This window comes from Echeneis naucrates, chromosome 19 (genome assembly GCF_900963305.1).
Source record: "Echeneis naucrates chromosome 19, fEcheNa1.1, whole genome shotgun sequence".
Lineage (NCBI taxonomy): Eukaryota > Metazoa > Chordata > Actinopteri > Carangiformes > Echeneidae > Echeneis > Echeneis naucrates.
In genome coordinates, this window is record NC_042529.1 from 10,372,922 (window position 1) to 10,395,892 (window position 22,971).

Consider the following 22,971-nt stretch of genomic DNA (forward strand, 5'->3'; position numbering starts at 1 on the left):
GGAAGAACGCTGAAAAAGGGAAATTGGTGGGTTAGGGTTAGCAGCTCCTTCCTGCCATTTAGGAAGCTCTTTGAAATGCTCATCAAGAGTCTGCCTTTCTTGGGTAAACATCACTTCTGTCTGGCACTCTAGATTCTTACAGATTAGGACGAAACAGGAATTTCCTTAACTGTTGCCGCCCTCTCAATTAGCACCACAAACCTCTGACAGGGCATTTGAGCAGACGGGGAGGAATATAAGTTGGTATAGACGTGAGCTTACAGCTGTGATTGGGTGCTGTTTTTATTGAGGATTTGATGGCTTTATCCAGCGATGAGTGGCAGAAGACAAGCAAGAGCCTGGACCAGGATTTTTAAAGTCTACCAGAGGGGTTAAGTTTTGTCTCACTGCACAAGGTAAATAACAGCTCACACCGAACCTGTTGGTAGATTCTTATGTCAAGAGCGCTGCATCCGAGATATATTTCAGACCAGCAAACCAACCGATGTTCTTCCACAAGTAGCTGCATGTGGGCAACTGACACTATTTATGGAGTGGCGCCTTCGAGTGCCAAATGTTTATAGTCACTTATTGATTTTTATTTTTTTCACTTTAAGAACAAGCGATATCCAGGATGCACTGGTCAGTATTTAGAAAGGTGTGAACAACCTGCACCTTTAATAGTGTGAATAAAACAGTTTCTGTTTTATTCTTGTGCAGCTCTACCTGAAGAAACTCTTGCTTTATTTATGTTTCTTTTCTCAACAGACATACTTAGTTTTCAGGGTTAGGTTAAACAAAGGGGTTTTAATTATTTAAAAACTGATATACTCCAGTTGCTGTCATGTGCCATTTTTGGTTCCTGTAATGTGAACCTGGAAACCTAACCCTGAGCCCTGGCCTCAGCGCCAGCTGTAAATGTGGCATTAATGGATTTGTCTTTGTCTTTTTTCCATTTTCAAACAGGCATTTGCTGTGACACAGGTGGGAAGATCTCCGGTGTTCTAACAGGCCGTACCTGACAGCGGTGCAGTCATGGGTGAATGGAGCTTTCTGAGTGATCTCTTTGGTAACCTCCAGGCGCACTCGCCGATGCTTGGTCGTTTCTGGCTCTTACTCATGCTCGTGTTTAGGATCCTGATCCTGGGAACTGTTGCCAGTGACTTGTTTGACGATGAGCAGGAGGAATTTACCTGCAACACCCTGCAGCCGGGCTGCAAACAGGTGTGCTACGATATGGCCTTCCCTATCTCCCAGTACAGGTTCTGGGTGTTTCACATCGTCCTCATCGCCACACCTTCCTTGGTTTTCATCATGTACACCATGCACCACCATAATAAGAGGAAAATGCTCTCTGAATTAAGCAGCTGGGACAGCAGAGGGGCGCATCACATAAGGAGGCTCTACATTGTTAATGTGGCCTTTCGTATAGTGGCAGAAATTGGCTTTTTAGTGGGCCAGTGGTTCCTGTATGGCTTCAAGGTGGAGGCCCAGTTCCCCTGTAACCGCTTCCCTTGCCCGTACACAGTGGACTGCTTCACCTCCCGCCCTGCAGAAAAAACTATCTTCCTCTGCTTCTATTTCATCGTAGGGGTGATAGCAGCGATTTCTAGTTGTGCAGAGCTTTTCTACAGCTCCACAAAGTTGTTTTGCTCGAGCCAGGAGTCCCCGGAGCACCTGTGTGTCTGCCAGAACCTCCACAACATAAAGCAAGAGGAAGCAGAAGTGCAAGAGAAAGCAAGAGGAAAGCCAGCGAGTGTGTCCAGCAGTAGGAGGCTGAAGGGAAGATCAGTGGCGAGCAGTGCCATTAAAAAGGTCTCTGGAATCGGAGGCAGGCACAGCAGTGGTAAATATGTGAGCAGCAGGACGCTCGCAGTGTGAAAGAGCCTCGATGCAAAGATTCTGCAGCCATCCGAACTTTATGAATATATTTCTAATTCCTGTTTGCCATTTCATCACATAACTATTATGTAAAATGTTAACGGGGCTATTTATGTCAGGAAAAATCACAAGGAAACATTTCGGAGACAATCAAGAGATAAGGAAGAGGGCAAGGACAAGACGGATGCATGCAAGACAGTTTGGCCGGTGACTCATTATAGACTAAACAGCTGAGGAAAAGCCCCCTGATTACTTTACACTGTCAAACACTGACTGGATGTTTGTTTGAGTTGCTCATACCTGTGTCACAGTCTGTAAGACTGCAAATGAAAAATGAATTTTTTATTTTATTTTATTTTATTTTATTTTTTTCATGGGTTGAGACGGGAAATAAGGCCTCTATTTACCAACAGTTTGCATATCGTCCCCTCTGTACCACAAAGCTGATAAGGTTTTAATAACACTCCCCTTCATCTTATCTTCACTAAAAACAACTTTGGCATTGTCAGGATGTGAAGTGGCCGGACCCCTGAGAATTTGTACTGTGACTGTTACAGTTTCTTTCAGTCATATTCGGGGCCTTGACCAAGTCGATGAGTTTTAATCACTATTGGGTTGTGTTATTTTTTTTTTTTTTTTTTGAATGAATAGCAAGTTTATCTAATTTTTTTTTTTATTGGCATTTCTATTACACACTGAGTGACCTTGAGTGGATGCCTTGCGTGCAGAGGCCCTGGGTTCAAACCCCAGCCACTACCAGTGCTTCTGCTAGTCCCATGCCTGGATAAATGGGAGGGTTTTGACAGGAAGGGAATCTGGTGTAAAAGTGGCCACATCAACCATTGATGTCATTTTTTGGGGGAGCTGAATCAAGCTTTTCGTAGTCTCGCTGGCTTTAAATGACTTCATGAAAAAGTGGCATTAACAGCAAAATAGCAATGGTCTTCATAATTATCAGCGTGCTGTTTCATGTATTTGTCTTCTGCTTGTATATTGTGCGTTTTTATCTGTCTATTTTATTTACTGCTGTCGTTTTCTGTTTCCTGCCCAGGAACCCCAGATGTTGATTAGCATTTTTTGATTTAATTCAACATTGTCCCTTTCAACTCATTCATGCAGCATCTGTGGCTACAGTAACAGGTAATAGTCTTCTTCAGTTTCACATTCAGGTTGTGTACGCGGTCACATATTTATGTAAAAAGCTGGAATAAAACTGTCATCGCTTCTCAATTGCACAGTACGACTATTAAAATCCACTTGACTCAGAAATGTCTTCATTATCATTTCAGTTGAATTGTGATGACCTTCACTGGCAAAAACAAAAGATTTCAAGGAAATTGTGTTCGTATTCATCCATCTGTTGGAGAGGTGGACGCTCTGTCTGTGCTTGCCTTTAATTTACACAAAACAGAAATCTGCACACTGAAACAGTAACAGCCAATTTGGATACATTTTTGTAGGCAGCTGCCAAAAATCTGATTTGAAGAGAAAGAGTCAAATTGTGTCAAAAAATGAAACAATTGGTACGCCTGCATTTTTAGAGATTTTGGAATCTTCAACAAATTGGAAAATGCACTTTTTAACTAGGTAATTTACCTTTTTTGTAGCTACCCAAGACTCATTTTAAATTATTATTCAAAAGCTATTTATTTTAATGAGTCTGGAAGAGAACTGTGGCAGGAATTTAATGGTTACTGCTTTACAATAACTTTCCTAATGAGATCTGTTGTCTACTGAGAGCCTGAATACAAAGTCTGAACTTCAACCCTGAAGTGCATCATTTCACCAGGATGCAAAGATAAAACTATCCCTGCACAAAAGTTTGACATATTTCTTTATGTTAATGTCATAAGGAATTAAAAAAAAAAAAAAAGGTTTTAAACCATCATAATGCCTGCATCATCCATTCACATACACAAATGCATAAATTCATGAATGCACATTTGCTGGCAACTCAAAACAGCCTCAAATGATAATGATCTCACATCAAAGTGCTTTTTGTCAACAGCAGGTGGCGGCAGTGAAACGAGAAATGGAGCTCACTCAGCTCATTAGAGTCTGATCTGCGGTGAGATGACTTCATTTGCAGCCACATTATTCTTTTGGCAGCACCTACAATTTCATTTCAATACAAGGGTGTATTTTTTCCTTTTTTATTGTCTCCAGACCGCTGACACTGTCACTGCTTAATTCATGTATATTCAAACGGTGTAATGTCTCACTCAGCCGTTCCACCTTGAACAAGCTTACAGCTCCATGAAAGGTGAATTAACTGCTTCTTTTGTTGTTAATAATTACTTCCATATTTGGTTCTCTGATGAGGAAAATGTGATTTTCTTTTGCAGACTTCACCAGCCGCACATCCAAGTGGATAATCTAAACACAAAGTCATCTAAGTACTCTCCAAAGAAGCTTATTTTTGACTCAGACAGTCCTCTTGGAAGCGCACACACACACACACACACACACACACACACACCCCCCCCCTGCTTTTCCCTGGACGCCACATATATGTAGATTGCAAAGCGGCGCAGGCTCTTTGATGTGCACAGAGCAGAATTCTTGATGTGTTTTATATAACCGCTGGAGAGGGAAGGAAAGACAAGTCGAAGAGGATTACCGTCAAAACTTTCTCTGTTTCCTTTTGTATGTCTGCGTCTCTACCTTTTCATGCCTTCCTTGTCAAACTGGAAGTGTGCCTGTTTCTCTCTTTCTATAGCTTTTCCCCAGACTCTATCTCTTTTCTTTTTTCCAACTGCCTCTCTATTCTTCACCCTGTCTTTTCTGAGTGCAAGGAGGTATCGCTGCTGGAGTCTTTCTCAAAGAAAATGTAGGTCATCTGTTTTCAGCGACTCCCTTCACACCAGCGCAGAAAAGGAGATGGAAGCGATAACATCTTTCGCTGTCTCTCCCTCTCACCCACACCGTCCTGCCCCCATCATTCTCCCTTCACTCTGACTGAGACACTTCAGGGGTTACATGCATCCTCGGTCCACTCCGGTGAGCCTCAATACACACCTGGCTGACTGACAGTTCCACAAAGTGTGCGCCTGTGTGCAGCTCACATTCTGCCCAGTCATGTACAGACAATACTCAACAAGACGCTCTCCTTTCCCAGAGAGCAGCTTGCTTTCTGTGCTCCAGACAAACAGCATTAAAAGCTCAACTCTGTAGCACGGGGCCTGATTTGATTTGTTTATGGCCCGACGCCCAGCTCTAAGCAAATCAAGCCACTTGTTTACTGGCCTGAGTTTTGATAACTTGTGACCCAATCATACTGATTGCAGTCTCTCCAAGTTAGGCTAAACATAACATCATATGAGAACATGAGAAAAATTCTACCTCTTTTTAAGATGTGCTGTGATTATCTAGTCATTGTGAGGAGAGTGTGAAGGGACATGTGCCGATTTCCCATTTTACATTTATGCATCAGCTGACCTGTTCTGGTCCAATCGACACAGGCTAATATTGACGGAATAAAACAGATTATACTGTCCGTGATTCTAATTTCATTCTGTATTTAGCCATTGAATGCGGTTTCCATTCTTCATGCAATTGATTTCACATCACACCTGTCGTAGAAACTGTCCCAAGAAATTTCAGTTTACTGGACATATCAGGTTATGTCTAACAAATAAATTGGAAACTGTAGAACATTTAAAGACTCACTCATAAGGAGGCGTGCAAAGTTGGGAGTGGGCCCCCACTCAGCCCTGATTCCTGCTGCACACTGGTGGGTGTGTCTAAATACTGAACACGCAAGAAAAATAAAACTAATTAAAACAATAAAATAACATGAATTTCTTGAAGTACCTCTGATGGCCAGGCACATAGTGGATACTGAAAGATTTCACTTTAAATTTCTCCCTCGTGGTGGCGCTCAAGGAAATCAGTGGGCTTCATCATAAATCAGTACAAAATGTCACAGCGATCTATCTACCAGTCACACCTGAATCAATACAGTTGCCAGGGGTCAATTTTAGCATGGCTGCTTAGAATGTGAACATAAGAGTGGAGGATACTCCTTCACGGCCATCTGCAGAGCTGACGATGCCATATGCATTACTCTGTGCACCTTCTGACTTCTGGCCTGCCACACAGCCGGCCACAGAGCCAGCAGCCAAGGACAGCTTATATCTCTCTCTTCGTTCAAAGCTGCTGAAGCGTGCCTCCAAGTTTATGGCGTCACCGAAGAGCTCGGGTCAGCGCACATCACACCTCGCCACTCCATCTCTCTTTCCCTCTTTATCCATCCATCTGGGCCCCTCCCCTCCCCCTCTCTCTGTCTTTCTCCATTGCCACAGGGTATGCTGTGTGAATGCAGCATTTACAGTGAAATATCTTTGGCTGCCTCTTCTATTCCTCTATTCTTTCCTCTCATCTCCTCCTCCATCTGCTTTCTTCACTCTTTCCTGTTTCCCCCCGCCTGAGGGGGGCTGTGATGTGAATGGTTCACCGCCATCCAAACTGGCTTCCTCTCCCCCTTCCTCCTTCACTTTTCTATCATTTTTTTCATGGAAAATAACGTGCTACACAGAGCTATGTTGCATATAGCGACTGGAGAGTGAATGGGCTGACTGCTCGGCCCCCGCTGACACAATAACGCTGTTTGAAGAGGATGACGCTTCTTTGCTGCTCTCTTCGCCCAGTGTGGCAATGTGTTTGACATTGGTAAAGTAAATTGTTATGGTTCATTTGTAGCTTTGTGAAGTCTGCACATCTGGATTTAGAGAGCTCCTTTCCAAAACAAGATTGTGCTTGTGTTACTGAAGAGCTGAATCGAGAACATCAGGTTGCAACATTTTGTCTTGGGATAGACAGACCTCATTTCGTTCTGACTGAACCTTTTCCAGCCATTATTTCCTTTCGGTGTGCACGTTTTTCTCAGAACCAGAAAAGATCAATGTGGTGACTGCACCCACAAACTGTTCATGTAATGATGATGGATGGACGGATGGATGGATGGAAATTTTGGAGGCTGAGCATTCTCTCCTAGTTTCTGTCAAACTTCCATCCGTACTCACTTGTTTTGGATGTCCTTGTGGTCCTCATGGGAGATAACAAATTGTGTGTGTGCACTCAAGTGTAGGCTCTGTGTGTCCTTGTGAATTTAAACCTATGTGTGTGCGTGTGTGTGTGCAGAGCTGTCCAGAGTGGTGTGCTCAGCAGTCGTGCTCTGCTGCACACTAACACGATGTGACAGGGTAGAAATACCAGTACCAACCGTGCTCTCGCCCACCCACAGTCACACACACCAGCTCTACCCGCCACAGCCACCAGCACCCACCACCCACCGCCTCATCCCCCATTCGCTTCCTTCTCTGCCGTACCACGCCCCCACCTGATTGGCTCCCTACTTCCGTCACTCCCCGTCCTCTGCTCAGAGACAGAACCATAAGCCTCCCATGTCCTCCCTCCCCCTTCATTTCACTTCAACCAGAAAAATCCTTCCCATTGGCTTGCCTACCATCAGCACTACATGGGGTCGTGATGTGCATCACCCAGTGATGGTTTCAAATGGGACATATTATGCAATGTCCCATTATGCAGCAGGACATTTTCATTTTTTCACCCACTCAGTCTCTGGAGTGAAGGTTTTTCACTAATTTGCTTCCTCAATCTTTCTTTCAATGTCTTCCTGCTGCTTGCATGGCTTCTTAAATGAAGAACAAAGGTGACAGTCACCGTAGAGGACAAGTCATTTGACATTTGCAACTGCCACAGTTTGAACCCTGACCTCTGTTCCTTCGCAGCTGGTGAGTTCAGGCTGATTGGACCCAGAGAAATTTAAATGCCATACAATCTTCTCATCCTCATGTCCTGGTGTCAAGGAACAAGGAGACATCTTTCCTTTAACCTTGAGCTACAGTGTCTGCTGAAAGTTGGCCTGCCATACAACACCTTGTTTCAGATTTATTCCATTGCACAGGTCTGACCACAAAGAAGCGCCACTGAACTGTTTGAGTATTCGATGCCTTGCTCAAGGACATTTCTTTTTCAGTTGTTGAGTGAAGGGAAGACTGCTGTTCTCTTCCAGCATGTTTTTGATACTAACACAAAATATCCTGAAAAAAAGGCCTATGTTTGTTCCGGTCCTGAATAAGGGCTGCAGCGAGCTGCCAACAGCAGAATGTGTTCTTATTTACTCACACATGCACATATGGCATGCATATTCACATATTTCATATCAGGTATACAAGAAACCAAGTAAATCTTTAATTTTTTCTGTGTTTAAAATCACGTCAACACATTCTCCCTCAATTCCATGTTTTCTATAAATATTGGATGTAGCAATATAGGAGGGTAACTTTCCATATTTAAAAAATATTATTCCAAACTAATACCAACATTTATTCTGATTCTTTATTTAAGGAAAGTAGTTCAACAAAAATCTGAAAGACCCTTGCAGGCAAAGTTCCTGCATCTAGAGGGTACTGTTTGTGTTATTATAAAAATTTACACAAAGTATGGAAGGAAGTTCAAATCGTTAAAAAAAATCTTCTACTTTATTATATTTTGCTAGTTAAACTAAGTTGCACCACTTAATTTTATCATGTCGTAATTTTATTGCAGCTGTGCTTTGTGTTTTGAAACACTCTGAAATTATCAGTTGCAATTATGAAATATTTCATAAAATGCAAAGATTAGAAAAAATGTCATAAAAGAAGTCGTATGAGCCACTGGAGCGGCCCGTTGGCTTTGAATCCGTCTTCAGCATCTACAACAGTGATGTGCTAATTAAAGAAAATATCGATGCATCATTAGCATCTCAATAATACAAAAGAGACTTTTAATTGTTATTTTTGCCACTTTTGATACTTTAGGGACAAGCTGAGTATTTCTTCCCCCATCAGCAACCGTAACAACATCAGGCTGAAAGAGGCGGAGAGGCGATTAAAGCCACCGAGGGAAGGGCCTTACTCCCTCCTTTTGCCACTTTGACCTTTATACAGAAGAATCTATATAAAGACTGAGCACACTGTTTATATTTTCTTTCTGCTTCACTTTCCCTCTCACCTCTCCTCCTCTCTGTGGGCTTCTGTGCACACAATTTGTGCACACAAGCCCCCCCCCCTCGCCTTCTCCATCCTGTTTTCCTTTATCCTCAGGGAGACAGCTGCATGCAGAAGCATTGTGGATCACTGAGCTTCAAGCCATTGTCTCTAAAAATTGCTCCATTTTTCCACAAAGCATTTTTCTAAAGCGCTGAGCAGGACAGGTGGTGTGATATGATGGTGCGATGTCTTGGAATTTGCTCTGTGAGCTGCCACTTGAGTCACAGAACAGTTCAGGTTTGGATGCATTATTGATGTAACAAAAAAAGAAAAAATAGCTGTAATGGGATTTATTCATCCTCGTCACAGCTTATTAAGTCATATTTTTAAAGTAGTTTAAAGCAGGTACTTTTGGGTCATAGTATGTGATGTAAAAGTGTTTTAACATCAATCTCAGTAATGGTGAAAAAGTGAACACTGGTAGATGCGGAGCTGGTCTCCTCCACATCTCATCTACAGTAGTGTAGGTTTCACAGCAGTCACAGCCCCGGAGGCATCCATTTTGGATCCTCTCCAGTCCAGCAGAGGCATGGGGGTAGGGAGGGGGTCCTGGCGGAGACTACATTTTGGCTCCCTTCCAGTCCAGTGGGCATGAAGCAGGCCTCAGAGGCTCCAGGGATCTCCATTTACACCAAACCTCTCTGTCCTCCATTAACCAGTTAGAAGAGAGAATTGCTTAACTGGACATATAAAAGACTGCATGCAGGCTGCAGGACCAGGAATAAATCAGGAGTAACAGGAGTCACCAAGAAGCACCATGGGAAAGTAGATGATAGAGAGAAGGCACAGAGAGAAAGTGTGTGTGTGTGTGTGTGGATCACTAATATAAAACACAGAAAATATCATAACCTTGCCCCCTTCTGCTCTATTGCATCTGATTCATCTGTCGCACATTCCACACTCAGTATGTGTTGCCGAATACACAGGCCTGTGATAGATGTTTATGAGCTAACGTCAATTTTCTTCTGTGAAAATTTACTGTCAGCGGATGATGAATGCACTCAATATCGCTGGTTATTCATCTCATATATTCTCTGCTGCAGCTCCCGCTGCAGAACAGTGTGTCACAAACACCAATAGGTGTCGTCATTGCCCAGCTTGTCTCGGCAGCAGCTCGGGCAGGCAGAGAGAGATTCCCTTTCAGAACTACTGGGGCATCATGTGGTGTAAGGTTACATTGTTGCCATGGCTGTCAAAGTAAGTGTGACAAGGACAAACATCTCTTTTTTGTGTTTTCATTAATTTCGCAATTTTATGCATAAGCAAATATTCGATACACACACAAAATTGAGAGTCTGCAGATGAAAGCAGGTGACAGGTGAAGTTCAGTCTATGTACGTGGTGTCATTTTACCCTTGTGGTTCACCTCTGTGTATGTGTGTGTGTAAGTGTATGTGTGTGTCCTTGTGTCGACCGTGCTCCTGTAAGAGACCCACATCAATTCATAAGGCCTCTGCCCTTTTCCTGGGGCTGGCTGGGAAATATGATGTGACATGTGGGATGAACAAGATGTGTGTGTGTGTGTGTGTGTGTGTGTGTGTGTGTGTGTGTGTTGGGGGGGGTAGGTGAGGTTGTCATAGGTAGATTCTAGGGGACAGTTTAATACACTTCTCTGAGAGATGGAGAAAGTCAGGCTGTCAAACAGAGACACAGACTTGTCGCAGCCTGATAAACTCCTGCATACTTTAAACAGACACTTTAAGACAGATATTCTGTAAAGGAAGATCTACAGCCGGTGACTCAAGCCTTTATGTTGACAGAAAAAAACCCAACATTTATACTTGTTAATATCATGAAGTTGCACCATGTCCCACTGATGAAACTTTATAGCATCTCAGATTAATTCATATTTTTATAAGCTAAGACATCCTGACAGCCTCTTTGCCTCTTTATACACCAATGCTGTATATTTTTAAATGTTTGTTAGCATTCATTGTGGGCAGGTTGCCATGTAGCTAACAGGTATGACTCAGAGCTGCAAGCATGGCTGCAGACTTTTGCTTACATGTGCCAATATCAGACCACAATTGAGCTGAATGCGTGCCAGTGTGTTTTGCACGCACAGCAACGCCTGACCTGTGAAATGGCACTCTCAGCAGGAGCTAGAGTTTGAGAGCAAAAATGGCAAAATTTGGGAGGGGTTTGTTGAATTCAAAATTGATATGTTTGCCACTTCACTCTGGATATCAAATTCCCTTAGCAGATTGAGCTACAGTAGCTTGTGGGCAGCAGGCACCCGTGTTGGTGATGGGCAGCAGATGAGAAAGCGGGTGAGAGAGAAAATGAGGGAAGGTGAAATCTATTAGTGTGACGGGCTTCCTACAAAGCTGTAGACCATCAGGGACAAGTGCTTAGTGCAATGAGAGAGAGAGGGCACGTGAACTGGGCAAAAGACACATGATTAGACAAGAGACTCAAATAAAAGGAAGTCAAAGATGCCAGAGTGACAGAGTCCTTATGTTTGTGAAGAGAAACTACAGAAAAATAACCCACTCAGGGGATTCGTGACTTTACACACATTGTCTGGATGGAAGTGTGAATTTACTGTGTATGGAGATGGCGTGTGATCACATGTACCTGGAGACTGATAAGTGCATATGTACATGAATGTGAGTCCATGGATTTGGCAATGCCCCCCCCCACACTTGGAGTGCTACCAGGATGAGTGTGCTCCATATGTATGTCAGCTCCAATCACTCAGTGAAACGGGGGAGAGAGGAAGACGAAAGGGGAGGCTGTGGAGGCTCGTTCATGTCTACATCCGTCCATGGGTGACTGAGCATCTTGGAGCTGAGGTGAGAAAAAAAAGTTACTCTGTTTTGGGGAGGAGGTGATAGATGAGAGTAGAGAAAGGTGTTCTTTGGGGAGGGAGGGATGGATGGAAATAATATTCTTTTAGTGGTTTCAGCTTCTCGGGGGAGTTATTGGTTTACTGCTAACATTCATTCCTCCCTCCCTTACCTTCCTTCATTCACTCCTCCATGTTGCTGCTGTTCACTCAATCATTCTCTCGCCACTGTCACTCTCTGTCCTTCTCTCACTGCATAGCCCCACCCATGTGTACTTTGACACCCAACTCCTGCTCAGCACGGCAGAGAGCCGGCCCAAGCATGAGCGTCCTAGACCTCAGTCATGTGATGCTGACCTGCTATGTTTTACAAGGCGGCAGTGCGGTGAGGGGGCCTCCGAGGAAAAGGGTTGCGCTCACTAGCAGCAGGAAACAAAGCACAACTCGGAGGGGAGAAGGGGCATGTTGTGTGTGCGTGTGTGTGTGAGAGGGGATATTGCGTGTGGAGGGGGTCAGGAAGCAGTATTTCAAGAGATGGAACTCCACTATAAAAAGTTTGACATCAACTCACGGACTAAGTTTTCAAGTGAGGCTGCATTCAAATCTGCTGCATTGTCGTCTGGAAAGTCTTTGATTTTTTTCCACCTGGCTGACTTTTCAACTCTTATTGACATGCTTTGATGAGCTCTGGCCTTAATCTCCCCTCTCCTTCTCATTCTCTTCATCTCCCTTCCTCTCCCTTTGCATTAAATCTCACGCATCTGAGCCTCCTCTCCAACTTAAGTTTTGTCCCAAATGAGTTGACCTTCACTATGGTTCAGCTCTGCACAGCCGTAACTCTGCTCTCATTTGCTCCGTGGCCGTAATCTATGGCTGTGGAAGCAGACAGATCCTGTTGCCCTCCCAGCCTCCCACGCACATGTATTCACATGTTCTAACAGGCACAGAGAGCATATGTACAAAAAGGGACTTCACACAGCATAGTAAGTACGTGAGGGATGATCACAGACACTAACAGGCAACCATGGAGTCACACACACACACACACACACACACACACATCTGTGTCATTCCTGGGAGATTTTAGCCCATTAAATGAGAGCAGCCCAGTCCAGTCTCTCAGATCGCTGCCGTTCCCTCTTCTCTGTGTTCCCCAAATCAGGAACAGCTGTGCTCCTCCACAGTTGTAAGTCACTCACTCAGTGGAAATTTAAAAGCCATTAACTGAGACCCTCACTGCTACCCCACCCCTTTGTGTGCGTGAGTGTGTGTGTGCGTCTCTGTTTGGCTTATCTGCTTTTCCACACAGAGAAGCATTTATGTGTGCACTTGTGGGTACACGTTGAAAGTCAAAATACCCCCTTGGCCCTGCGGAGCACATTTGAGAAAGCGATTCTTAAAGTGGCCTCCTTTGTTGAATCCCAAGGTTTTGAAGTGAAACATTGTGGGCAAAGCATGGACTCATCTGTGTTTTGGTGCACTGCCCGCATGTGCCATGATCTGCCTCCCACACCTTGAACACTTTGCTGTGTTCCAGTCGTGTGTAGCAGGGAGGGGTCACATGAGGTCATGTTGTCTTTGAGCGTGGAACAACAAAAACAAGGCCCTGCTGAAATAGCTCGCTGCTTGTCCACTTTCTTGGCTTAGCCAGCGAATTACTGTGCCAGGAAAGAACAACAAGCCCGGAGCCTTTCATAAGGCAAGCCCTTCGAGCTCACTATAGAGACGCAGGCCCAGCTGTGTGCACGGACACACAGAGCAAGCAGATGTTCAGAGAAGCAGAGGCAGAAAGACAGAGAGGCAAGGAAAGCTGGGATCGGGGGGTAAAAGAAAAGGGAACGGGACCATGGCATGGACGGTGGACATTTGGATGCCAAAAGTCAAATCTATGGCTCTTTCTGCTGTTTTTCTTTTGTCTCCTCCTCCTCCTCCTTCCTTCCCTCCTCTATCTCCTGTGGAGATCTCTCATTTCCTGCAGGCCCAACGTTGATTTCATACTGGAGCTCAGGGTTTAGAGTGGGAGTCTGTGAGATGGGTAAGGAGGAACATGGGAGGGAAAACTGTGGGGGTATTTGGGTTCAGGCCAAAAACAACTTTCACCTCCACTTCTCTCAGCTACTCTGTGCTGATTTTAAAATGTAAGCATGCTAGCAAATTTTTTTTACTAGCTCTATAATCACACACGCCTCAACACCTGGGAGAGGCCACAGTACAGCCATAGTCTTATATCAGCCGAGGACACGCTCCGCTGGGGCAGCTGATAACGTGTCTTGCTTATGAACACCTCCACAAGAGTTTAGGGAGAGGAAAACACTGTCCATTCACACTCCCTGCAGAGATTTTTCTAGTAAGCAGGGCTGTCATCTTCTTGGTTTATTTTTATTCCAAATTCCTTCCCTGTAGTCACAAACAAAACTTTGGCGATGTACTTATTATTTGAGTCTTAATTTGTAAAAGTTTTGTTCTTGATTCACATGTGTATTAAAGCAGGAATAGCTACTTTTAACATTTTAGTTTCTCTTGTCGGAAGTATAACACACTCAAAACTTAATATGACTTGACCCAGCAGCAAATAGTTGACCAACTTCCCCTCTGTACATTAAGTCATCTCAAACCGTCACAGAGGTGCTGGAGCCAATCCCAGCTCACGCTGGGTGAGGGGAGACCACCCAGGTCACCAGTCCATCATACAGAGACCAACAACCACTCAGGCCAATTTAGAGTCACTAATTAACCCAAACATGATGTCTTTGGACGGTGGGAGGAAACCGGAGTACCTGGTGGAAACCCACGCAGGCACGGAGAGAACATGCAAAGGCCCCAGGCTGGGAATTGAACCCATGACCTTCTTATTGTGTGGCAACAGCACCAAGCACTATGCCACTGTGCTGACCCCCTCTGTACATATAAAAATAAGAATAAAAGTAAAAATATATGTGTTTGTAAGTGAGTGTTAGTGGTGCTGGAAGGTGGATATTTTGTTATCTCTGAAGCGAGTCAGGCTTCTTCCCCATAATTTCAGTCTATGCTAAGACAGACGACTGCAGGCTCCGGCTGCACCATACAGATACTTCACAAAGTGGTAATTTCCTATTCAGTTCACAAGAAGATAGCAATTTACCATATTTCCAGAAATGTTTTACGTTTAAAAAACACTTTCAGTTATGTATAAAAATATGTTGGCCTACTTATGATATGGTTGCCTTGATGCCGTGCTTCACCAGAAGTCCTCAAATAAACTCTAACTGCTGGTCACCCTGACCTTGTAAAATTCAAGTCCTTTGCGGGCATAAGTGACACACAGCCTGATTAAAGAAAAGGCTTAGGTGAGGGTTTGTACATGTAGTGTGCCAGTTTTCATGTGATGTTACTTTGACCTTTTCTAGTTGAAGCAGATGACTTTGTCCTCATGCAAAACCAGACTGAGTCACTTCAGTTTCACTAAGCTGCATAAAAATAACAGCCATATTTCAGCTTGTCTCTGCTTCTCAGCTTGTGTGGACTGTGTTTATGTGACCAGCAGTAACCAAGGAAGAGGACAAGAGGTGAAAAACAGAAGTTTGACTGTGGCTTCTTGCTGGGACAGACACCAGTTATGCCCACAGTTGGACTCACATATATAACAGATTGTACCACACGAGCGCAGAGGCAATTTCTGCTCTTCACTTCCTTTCTCATATTGTTAGCGTGGATGAGGCCTTCTAGACATGAACAGCTGCGGCCCTCAGCTTTCACTTCCCCTTCTGTGAAACCACACATGTATCTCTTACCACAACAAGTTCCCCAAACATGGCCTCTAATGCCTCCTGTACCTCCCCCATGCCAGCACATGCACACAAGTTGCTCACATAAGAAAACTACTGCTGTGTTTCAGGGTGTCCACTGGGACAGTTTGTTCATCAGATTGTCCATGTTGTTGTAAACTAATATGTGAGCAGCAGTGAGAGTATTTGTAAGCAGAGTAGTTCTTTTGTTTGGGAACATTTCAGGGTGGTGTCAGTAACTATGACTTCCTGTGTACTGGTCTCACAATGTTAGATTGTCACCTTTGTATGCAGAGATGCACAAGCTGTAGCTAACCACAACATACATACCTAATTTGGCACACTATTGGTGCCACAGCACTCAAAACACACGCACAGCAAGCAAGTCGAACAGAGAGGCATTGCGTGACTGAGGCTTCACACCTCCCTTTCTCTCTTTCACTCAACGAAAGCATGAGAAAAATCCCTCACCCACAGTAATATGAGAGATGTGTGTGTACGTGTGCGTGCATGTGCATGGGAGTGGCAGAATATGTGCATGTGTTCACTGTCTGTCTGGGGCACAGACTGACGATGCCCTTGTTTGGCCTCTGTCTTTGTCACCTACACACCTTCCATATATGCACTCCTGCACATGCAGCCCATGCGCCTGCTAACACACTCTCTGTTAGCGCAGCGCCAGTCAGTCAATTCAAAAACAAAACACTGCGTACAGGCCCATGGGGTTTCATTGTCTGCCACTTTACAACTTTGTTTACATGCAGTTCGAATCAGCTCCTACACATTCACACTGCAGCCTCGAAACTCTCAGAGTCATTTGTGAATGAACTCAGTGACACAACAGCTCATCCTTTTCATTGTCTCATTGTTTTCTCTTGGGATTTTGGGCAAAACACAGCAATGGGAAGGCGTGAGCTGCTAGTGGGGAACAAAAGCTCTTGGATGATCTCATTCCCTCTACCTCTACTCCTGTCATGGAGAGTGTTTGTAGATGATTAAGGGGGAAAACTAAACAATATCCAACAATAAGGGAGGTGTTTCCTTAAGTCTCTGTGTGCAACTGACTGCCAAAAAGACATCCCATTCTCTTGATCAATCTCACCTCTGCGCACAGGGATGAGAAGCTCAGTCTTGTGATGGGGAGACAGTAGCCAGGTGGCTAATTGAGCTGTTCCCAGAGCCGGCTGTGACAGCGTGCTACCCTGTGCCAAGGTGTCGGTGTTTCCCAGGGCTCAGTAATAGATGCTTTTAGTACCCGTAAAGTGTGTCCAATCGCCCTGCCCCGCTGGCAGAGAGCAGGCACACAGTACAGGACAAGCAAAGGACAGAACGGTCACACCTATCCCAGTGGAAAGATGTTGGGTCGAGTGAGCCTTTTGATAATGAACTGGATGGGGATTCAAACACCTGACTATCACAGTTTGTGCTTGTGAATGCTGAGTTAAGTTCTCCAAAAAGGGAAAAGAACCCATAGCATGATGCCGTTTGGAGAAGAAGCACATTATTTGGACGTAGTGTAACATTACCTAAAATAGTTATACACAGCACCATTGTGTGTGTTTATAGCGGAAAAACAATATGACCTCTTTCATTGTATGCATGAAAATTGGCCATTTTGTTCACTCAGGATAGATTAAGGAAATGAATGTCTGTTAAGTGAACACTCCTCTGCAGAGCTAGACCATATACTTAATATACAATACAGGACACACTCTTTAATAACACATTCCTTCCAGTGTCCAATATGTCGTGATCATTGTCTTCATTTTTGCTGTTGACACTGAGAAGCAGTGCTGTCAGATGGTCTTGTTGACACACGCTCTACTTGATCAGTCTGTAACATTCAATTTGGTCTTTGTAACCAATTAGCAGTACTGCAGTACTGATGTAATCTGTGTTTTGTGCTAAAAAGCTGGCGACAGAGTTGTACTTTTACACTACGCTATAATGGTGAAGAAGGTGGACACTGCACCAGCTAAACATAAATATGTTAGCACATCAATGTGAGCACATCGCCATGCTAAAGTCAGCATTGTGATCGAAGGAATATGTATTGGCACTAAACACTCTTGTTACAAATGTGGCCACTGAAACTTATGACTCTCAGAGATTTGGAATTTGAATTTAGCAATACTGTTGGTTTGTTGTCCAGTATCTGCAAAGCTGGCGGTTTTTCTCACTCCTAAAAAATGTTATACTCATTTCTGAGCTCTGTGTCTGGAATGGCACTGAGATGTTGTGATCAGAGGCAATGAAACTTATATTGACTGATCACAGAGATATCTGCTGCTGACAGAAAACAGACTTAGTTGTCAGTTGCTCTTCCACAGAAGCAGCTGACCCTGTCGAAGACGGCTCATCATCTTGCGTCAATGTTTTTAAATGTTTGACCTCTTCTTTGAAATCATTCATTTGTGGCAGCGGAAATAAAATATGTGTTTTCATTTATTTGAACACATTTGTGCAGACATGGTCTTAACAATATTGGACTTTCTTTTGAATTCCTTCAGAAAACTGGAACCAGTGCATCATGATCATCGTAGGCTCCATCTTCTATCTAAATGACGTACTAGAAGTGCAAATAGACATTTGAAACATTCATAAATCAAAACAGCAATTTCCTGTGGATTTCCTCTGTGTCAGTGAGCATCTTTTTTTGGTGGCGGGGGGGTGGGGGGACATTCACCGACTGTGAGGGATCAGTTTCAGGATTGTAAACATGGCTTAGACTCGCCCCTCCTAACCCCCACTCCCCAAAGTGCCTCTTTTGAAATGCTGGAGCCTATGGGTGTGTAGACCCCACCCCCCCACAAACTAACCACCCACCCCTCTTTTCCTCTTCGTGTTTCCTGTTGGGCTGGCTAGACTCCTTTGACAGATTTACAACTCAGGGGTCAAAGTTTTCCGACAGCAGCAGATAAATCTTGCACTGCCCCCTCCCTGCTTCTTCACCTGATAAAAAGACACACACTCTGAACAGCCACCCTGCCCTGGCCCAACATAACACCCCCCACCACCCGCGCCCATGTCCTTTCATGTGTAACTTGGCTTTTTTTTTTTTTTTTAGAGAGAGAAAAAAAGGCTTGTGTATATGCACCTATCTGTGTGAACATGTGTGTGTTGACGCCTGCATTTATGTGTTCTGGAAGTGGTGTGTGCAAATGCCTTTATAAATGTGTGTGTGCGTGTGTGCACACTGTAGGGTAAGTGTCTTTTCACTTTTGTGGGGAAAAGAAAGAATGCAGGACATTGTTCTTGCACAATAAAGGCCAGCTCTTCGTGCTTAATTTTTTTTTTTTTTTTTGGAGGGGAGGTTTGGTGATTTTTCTCCCCTTGCTTCTTCTTCTTTTCCCTCCATCTGACTTTTATGTTTTGGTCCCACTGTGAAACCGTGGATACAATGCTTGTATCTCTTCTCCCCACTCAGATAGATAAGAAGAGTTGGAGTATGTTCCATTCCACCAGCATGCCATCATTTGTGTTTTCTACCCCCTCCCTCCCTCTCTCTTTTTTTACATTCACGCTATCCCCCCCTTTCTCATCCCACCCGCTGTAACATCCATTTCTTTTTATTCCCATGCCTTTTACCACCGTGTCTGTGTCAAACATCTCTAAGTTGACTGGGGCCGACGCTTCACATACGGAGAAAATACAGAGCAAGAGTCTCAGAAAACACGCAGGTCTTGGGGCCATATCTCTCCCACTCCCTCTCTCTCCAAGCCTTTTTGTTCTCTCCTTCCTCTTTATCCACTCTGATCTATGTTTCAGGGTGGAAGGCAAGATGATTAGTACTCTCCTGCCACAGCACATTAAACTTTATTTTACAGTTGTATTAATAAAATCTTGGAACCAAAATGAGATAAATGATGATTAAGGCACATTTCTAGTAAGAGTCAGCGTAAATTAACTATTTTTATAATTAACACTATTTTACAGTGTATGACGTCATATGTTCAGATTTCACTGATATGATTTTTCTTTTTATACTGTATATATAGAAATGGAGTGCATTAAAACTGTACATCGTAGAGACCTTGATTCAGTCCATGCTGTTTAATTGAATAAGTGGAGGACACACTCCCTTTTTCTTCACTTCTGCACCTTGTAAATCACCATTGATTTTCCTCTAATTTTAACCTTACAGTAATATCATATTCTTTATAGCCTGCAACAACAACCATTCCCCAATACACACACACACACACACACACATTCTTCCCCATGGCACTGAATCAATGGACATGATTGATTTGAGGGTCTACTGGCAGCCAGTCCTGATCAATGTTAGCTTGGCTGATGGCCGCAGACCGTACATCACTGTCATTCACAACGTGTGTTGAAATAAGTGTGAGTGAGTCTTCTATTACTTCTATCACTTGTGACAGAGCATTGTTGTTTTTTTAAGATGCATCTTAAATGTGGATTAGAGCAGATTAGGATAATTTTTCTGGGGATTTTTGCCTTTATATGATAGTAGGTGGCGTGTGAGTGAGAGTGAGACAGGAAACAGAGTTCAGAGACTGCAGGATCAGGATAGTACCTCTTCTGTGGTTAAGAAACAACCTCTAATCTTTGGGTTTATGAAACCGTCAAGCTGATGAGAGTGTCCTTCCTGTAAAATCACCATTTTGGAGATATGGGGTTTTCACCGGACGTCAGAAACATGTGAAATCATGCCAATTTGAAAAACTACAGCTAAACCCACAAGAGTCAACTTGGTCTTAGGAAAGAGCAATGATGTTGGAACAGAAGAGAGTGTAAACACTTTCATTGCTGAGACACACCCTGTCCACAGGTCATCCTGTTTTGCAAACTGCACACACACACAATTGCACATGTGAGAACACACTATCAGATTTGTGGGGAAACACATCAAATGTTACAAAACATCACATGCCTTGTGAAACACTCCACGCGCTGCAGCATATGCTTTGTCAAACAGTGACCTTGAATACTTAAGAGGCGCCACAGTGGAGGTTTCGCCCCCCTGTGCTCTTCACACACCAATGCAGTGGGAATGAGTGATACGATGGCAAGGGAGGAAGAGAAGAGAGGAACCCAAGTGACAGAGAGGAGGGATAGCACAGATAAAGGAGAGGAAAGGAGGCAAAGAGAGGTGGGGGTGGAGTGGTACCATCTGACGCTCTCCGGGGAAATCTTATCAGAGTGTAGTCAGGGGAGGTGACTTTCTACTGAAGCGAAAGACTTGGATGAACAGATCCGGGGGGGGGGGGTGCTTTGGGGGATTAGCAAATTGACAAACCTGTTGTCCTCTTTCCTCTCTTTCCTTTCTCTGTCCCATCATCCTTTTTTTGCCAACTGGACATGCTCTATATATCTGATCCCCACATAACTTCTCTGTAGCTTTTATTGTCTGCATGTCTTTTCACAAGACCTGTTATTGGATTAGAGTTCGCTCCAAAGACTCTCTTCCCTTCTTTCACATTCTGTCTTCCCTCTCTCTCTCTTTCTAACTGGTTGTGCTCCTCATTTCTCTTTCCGTCTAAACCTCCCTTTCACACTGTCTTTCTCTCCCTCTTGTTCTATGCATCTCTGTGTTTGTTCATTTCCCGAGGCAGAGAAAGGATCTAATGTAGCCATTTGGTCTGTCTAACTTAGCTTTTTTTCCAGCTCCGCACACCTTGTGAAACCCAACTGGTGCTGTAATGACCATAATGTCACTCTGACAAGCCAATGCCCTTAAAACAGGACAAGTGAGGAAGTCACTGGCAGACAGACACCAAGGGAGGGGTGGGAGAGGAAGGTTGTATCAAAAAATAATGAGGTGTGTAGATGGAGGGGTGGCTGGTCAGGGGATTAGGGAAGAGGGGTGAAAAAAGTAATGACATCAAGCCTCAAAAAGTGCTGCCTTCATCTGCTCACCTCCTCCCTCCAGCAGCACAGAGGTCAACTGCTCTATGAGGGATCTGGTGACTTTTCAGAGCAAACTTTGATGTTAACTTTGTATGATTTGTTTGGCTGCTGCAATGTGGCGGTGAGGAGAGGCACAGAATAGAAAGAGAGAGACAGAGCGCATGGACTGTATTCCTGAAACTAGGCCAGTCACTGTCTAGAAATGTGGACTCATGTTCCCGTTTCCAGCCATTCCCTGGAGGACTTACCCTGCCTGCCGGCCCAGTGAGCTCTGTCTGCTGCGCTGCCTTCACTGCTCTTCTCTGGTTCCTGTTTTTCTGTTCTATGAGAAGCTGCATGATTGGTCAACAACATATTAATTGATCAAACATTTGGTTTAGTATCTTTCAAAGGGGAGTGCCGGTGATATGTTTCATCAGGTTTTAAACCAACAATTACTCACCCTGCTGGTCAGAATTGGATGTGTCGTCACCGTCAGCTGTTAAAAACATCACATGGATAATAGAGTTGCATTACCATGAATATACACTGTCGGTCACAATCTTGCATATCCTGACCTTGGGCTGTACATCCTAACACACCAGACGCATACTAATCTGTGACTAAAAATAGCCCTGAACAAAATGATTTTTTAACCCATTTGAGTAGCACTCAGTAAAAGCTGGAGTGCCCAGCTGTTTTAGGCAGTTACTTATTATTTAAAAAAGTTTAAAACAATATTTACGACCTGGTTCTAAAGTGTGACAAAGAAATGTTTTTTTGGATCTGGTCAAATTATGGAATATGTTGCTTTGTTCTGACGCATTGCATATTTTACTGCATCATCTTTGCTGTTTGTCCTCCAGCCTGCTCAGGGTCAGCTACAACAATAAACTTATATTCAGTCATCTCTGCTCAACTCCACCTTCAGGACCTGCTCCTGGAGGACACAGAAATAGTACCATGTAACACCTGGGGCAGTTTCAATGATAAAAGCATAACAAAGCTCACAAAGTTAGTCTTTATTACAGGCCTATTCCACTCGATTCTTTTGTGTAAGGAAGAGGAGGGAACATAAAAAGTGACGGTCATTGTGTCTTTATAGGAGAAAGGAAATGAGACAAAGGAGATGTCAAGAGTAAAATAAAAGAAGGTAAACTATCTAACTATCTACTATTAGATCAAAATGTGTGAACCTTTGGGTGCTTCAGCTTCTTTTGTAACCCTGGTAGCTGCTGAAGGGATGAGGAGCAGAGTGAAGAAAAGGCCCCTCATCCATCAGACATAAATGCCTTGTGTTGACATCTGCCAGCCTACCTACGCCTCAGTTCTGCCTGGCATTGCCAGCCCATTAACATCACGTAGTGCCTGGCGGTAATCCAGCCAGGACAGTGCGACCTTAATCTCTGTGCTTGTCACTGAGCTCCAAGCACATCTGTCTATCTCCGGATGCACCAGTCATGCCTGCCTCCTGCGGTTGGCGGCATATTCCCTGACTGTTTTTACAACCTCATCCCAACCTGGTCCTTATCCTAATCAACACTGATGTAATGAATAACTTAGACTTGTTGTGGCCACACATCATTGTTCCACTTGCATGATATTCCCTATTCCCTCCCTATTTGCCTGTCCCTCTTTTCCGTCACATCAC

At 44.0% G+C, this 22,971-nt stretch overlaps 1 protein-coding gene across 1 annotated transcript; it reads left to right on the plus strand.

Annotated features, from left to right (window-relative positions):
* Positions 1-220: 220 nt before the first annotated feature.
* LOC115060074 (gap junction delta-3 protein-like) lies at positions 221-3,120 on the plus strand. Its single transcript, XM_029527899.1, has 2 exons — positions 221-395; positions 946-3,120. The coding sequence occupies exon 2, from the start codon at positions 1,015-1,017 to the stop codon at positions 1,858-1,860; it is 846 nt and encodes a 281-aa protein (XP_029383759.1). The 5' UTR covers positions 221-395; positions 946-1,014; the 3' UTR covers positions 1,861-3,120.
* Positions 3,121-22,971: the final 19,851 nt, after the last annotated feature.

Excerpts from the sequence above, each read along its gene's own strand:
- LOC115060074 (XM_029527899.1), top strand. The coding sequence starts at position 1,015 with ATGGGTGAATGGAGCTTTCTGAGTGATCTCTTTGGTAACCTCCAGGCG.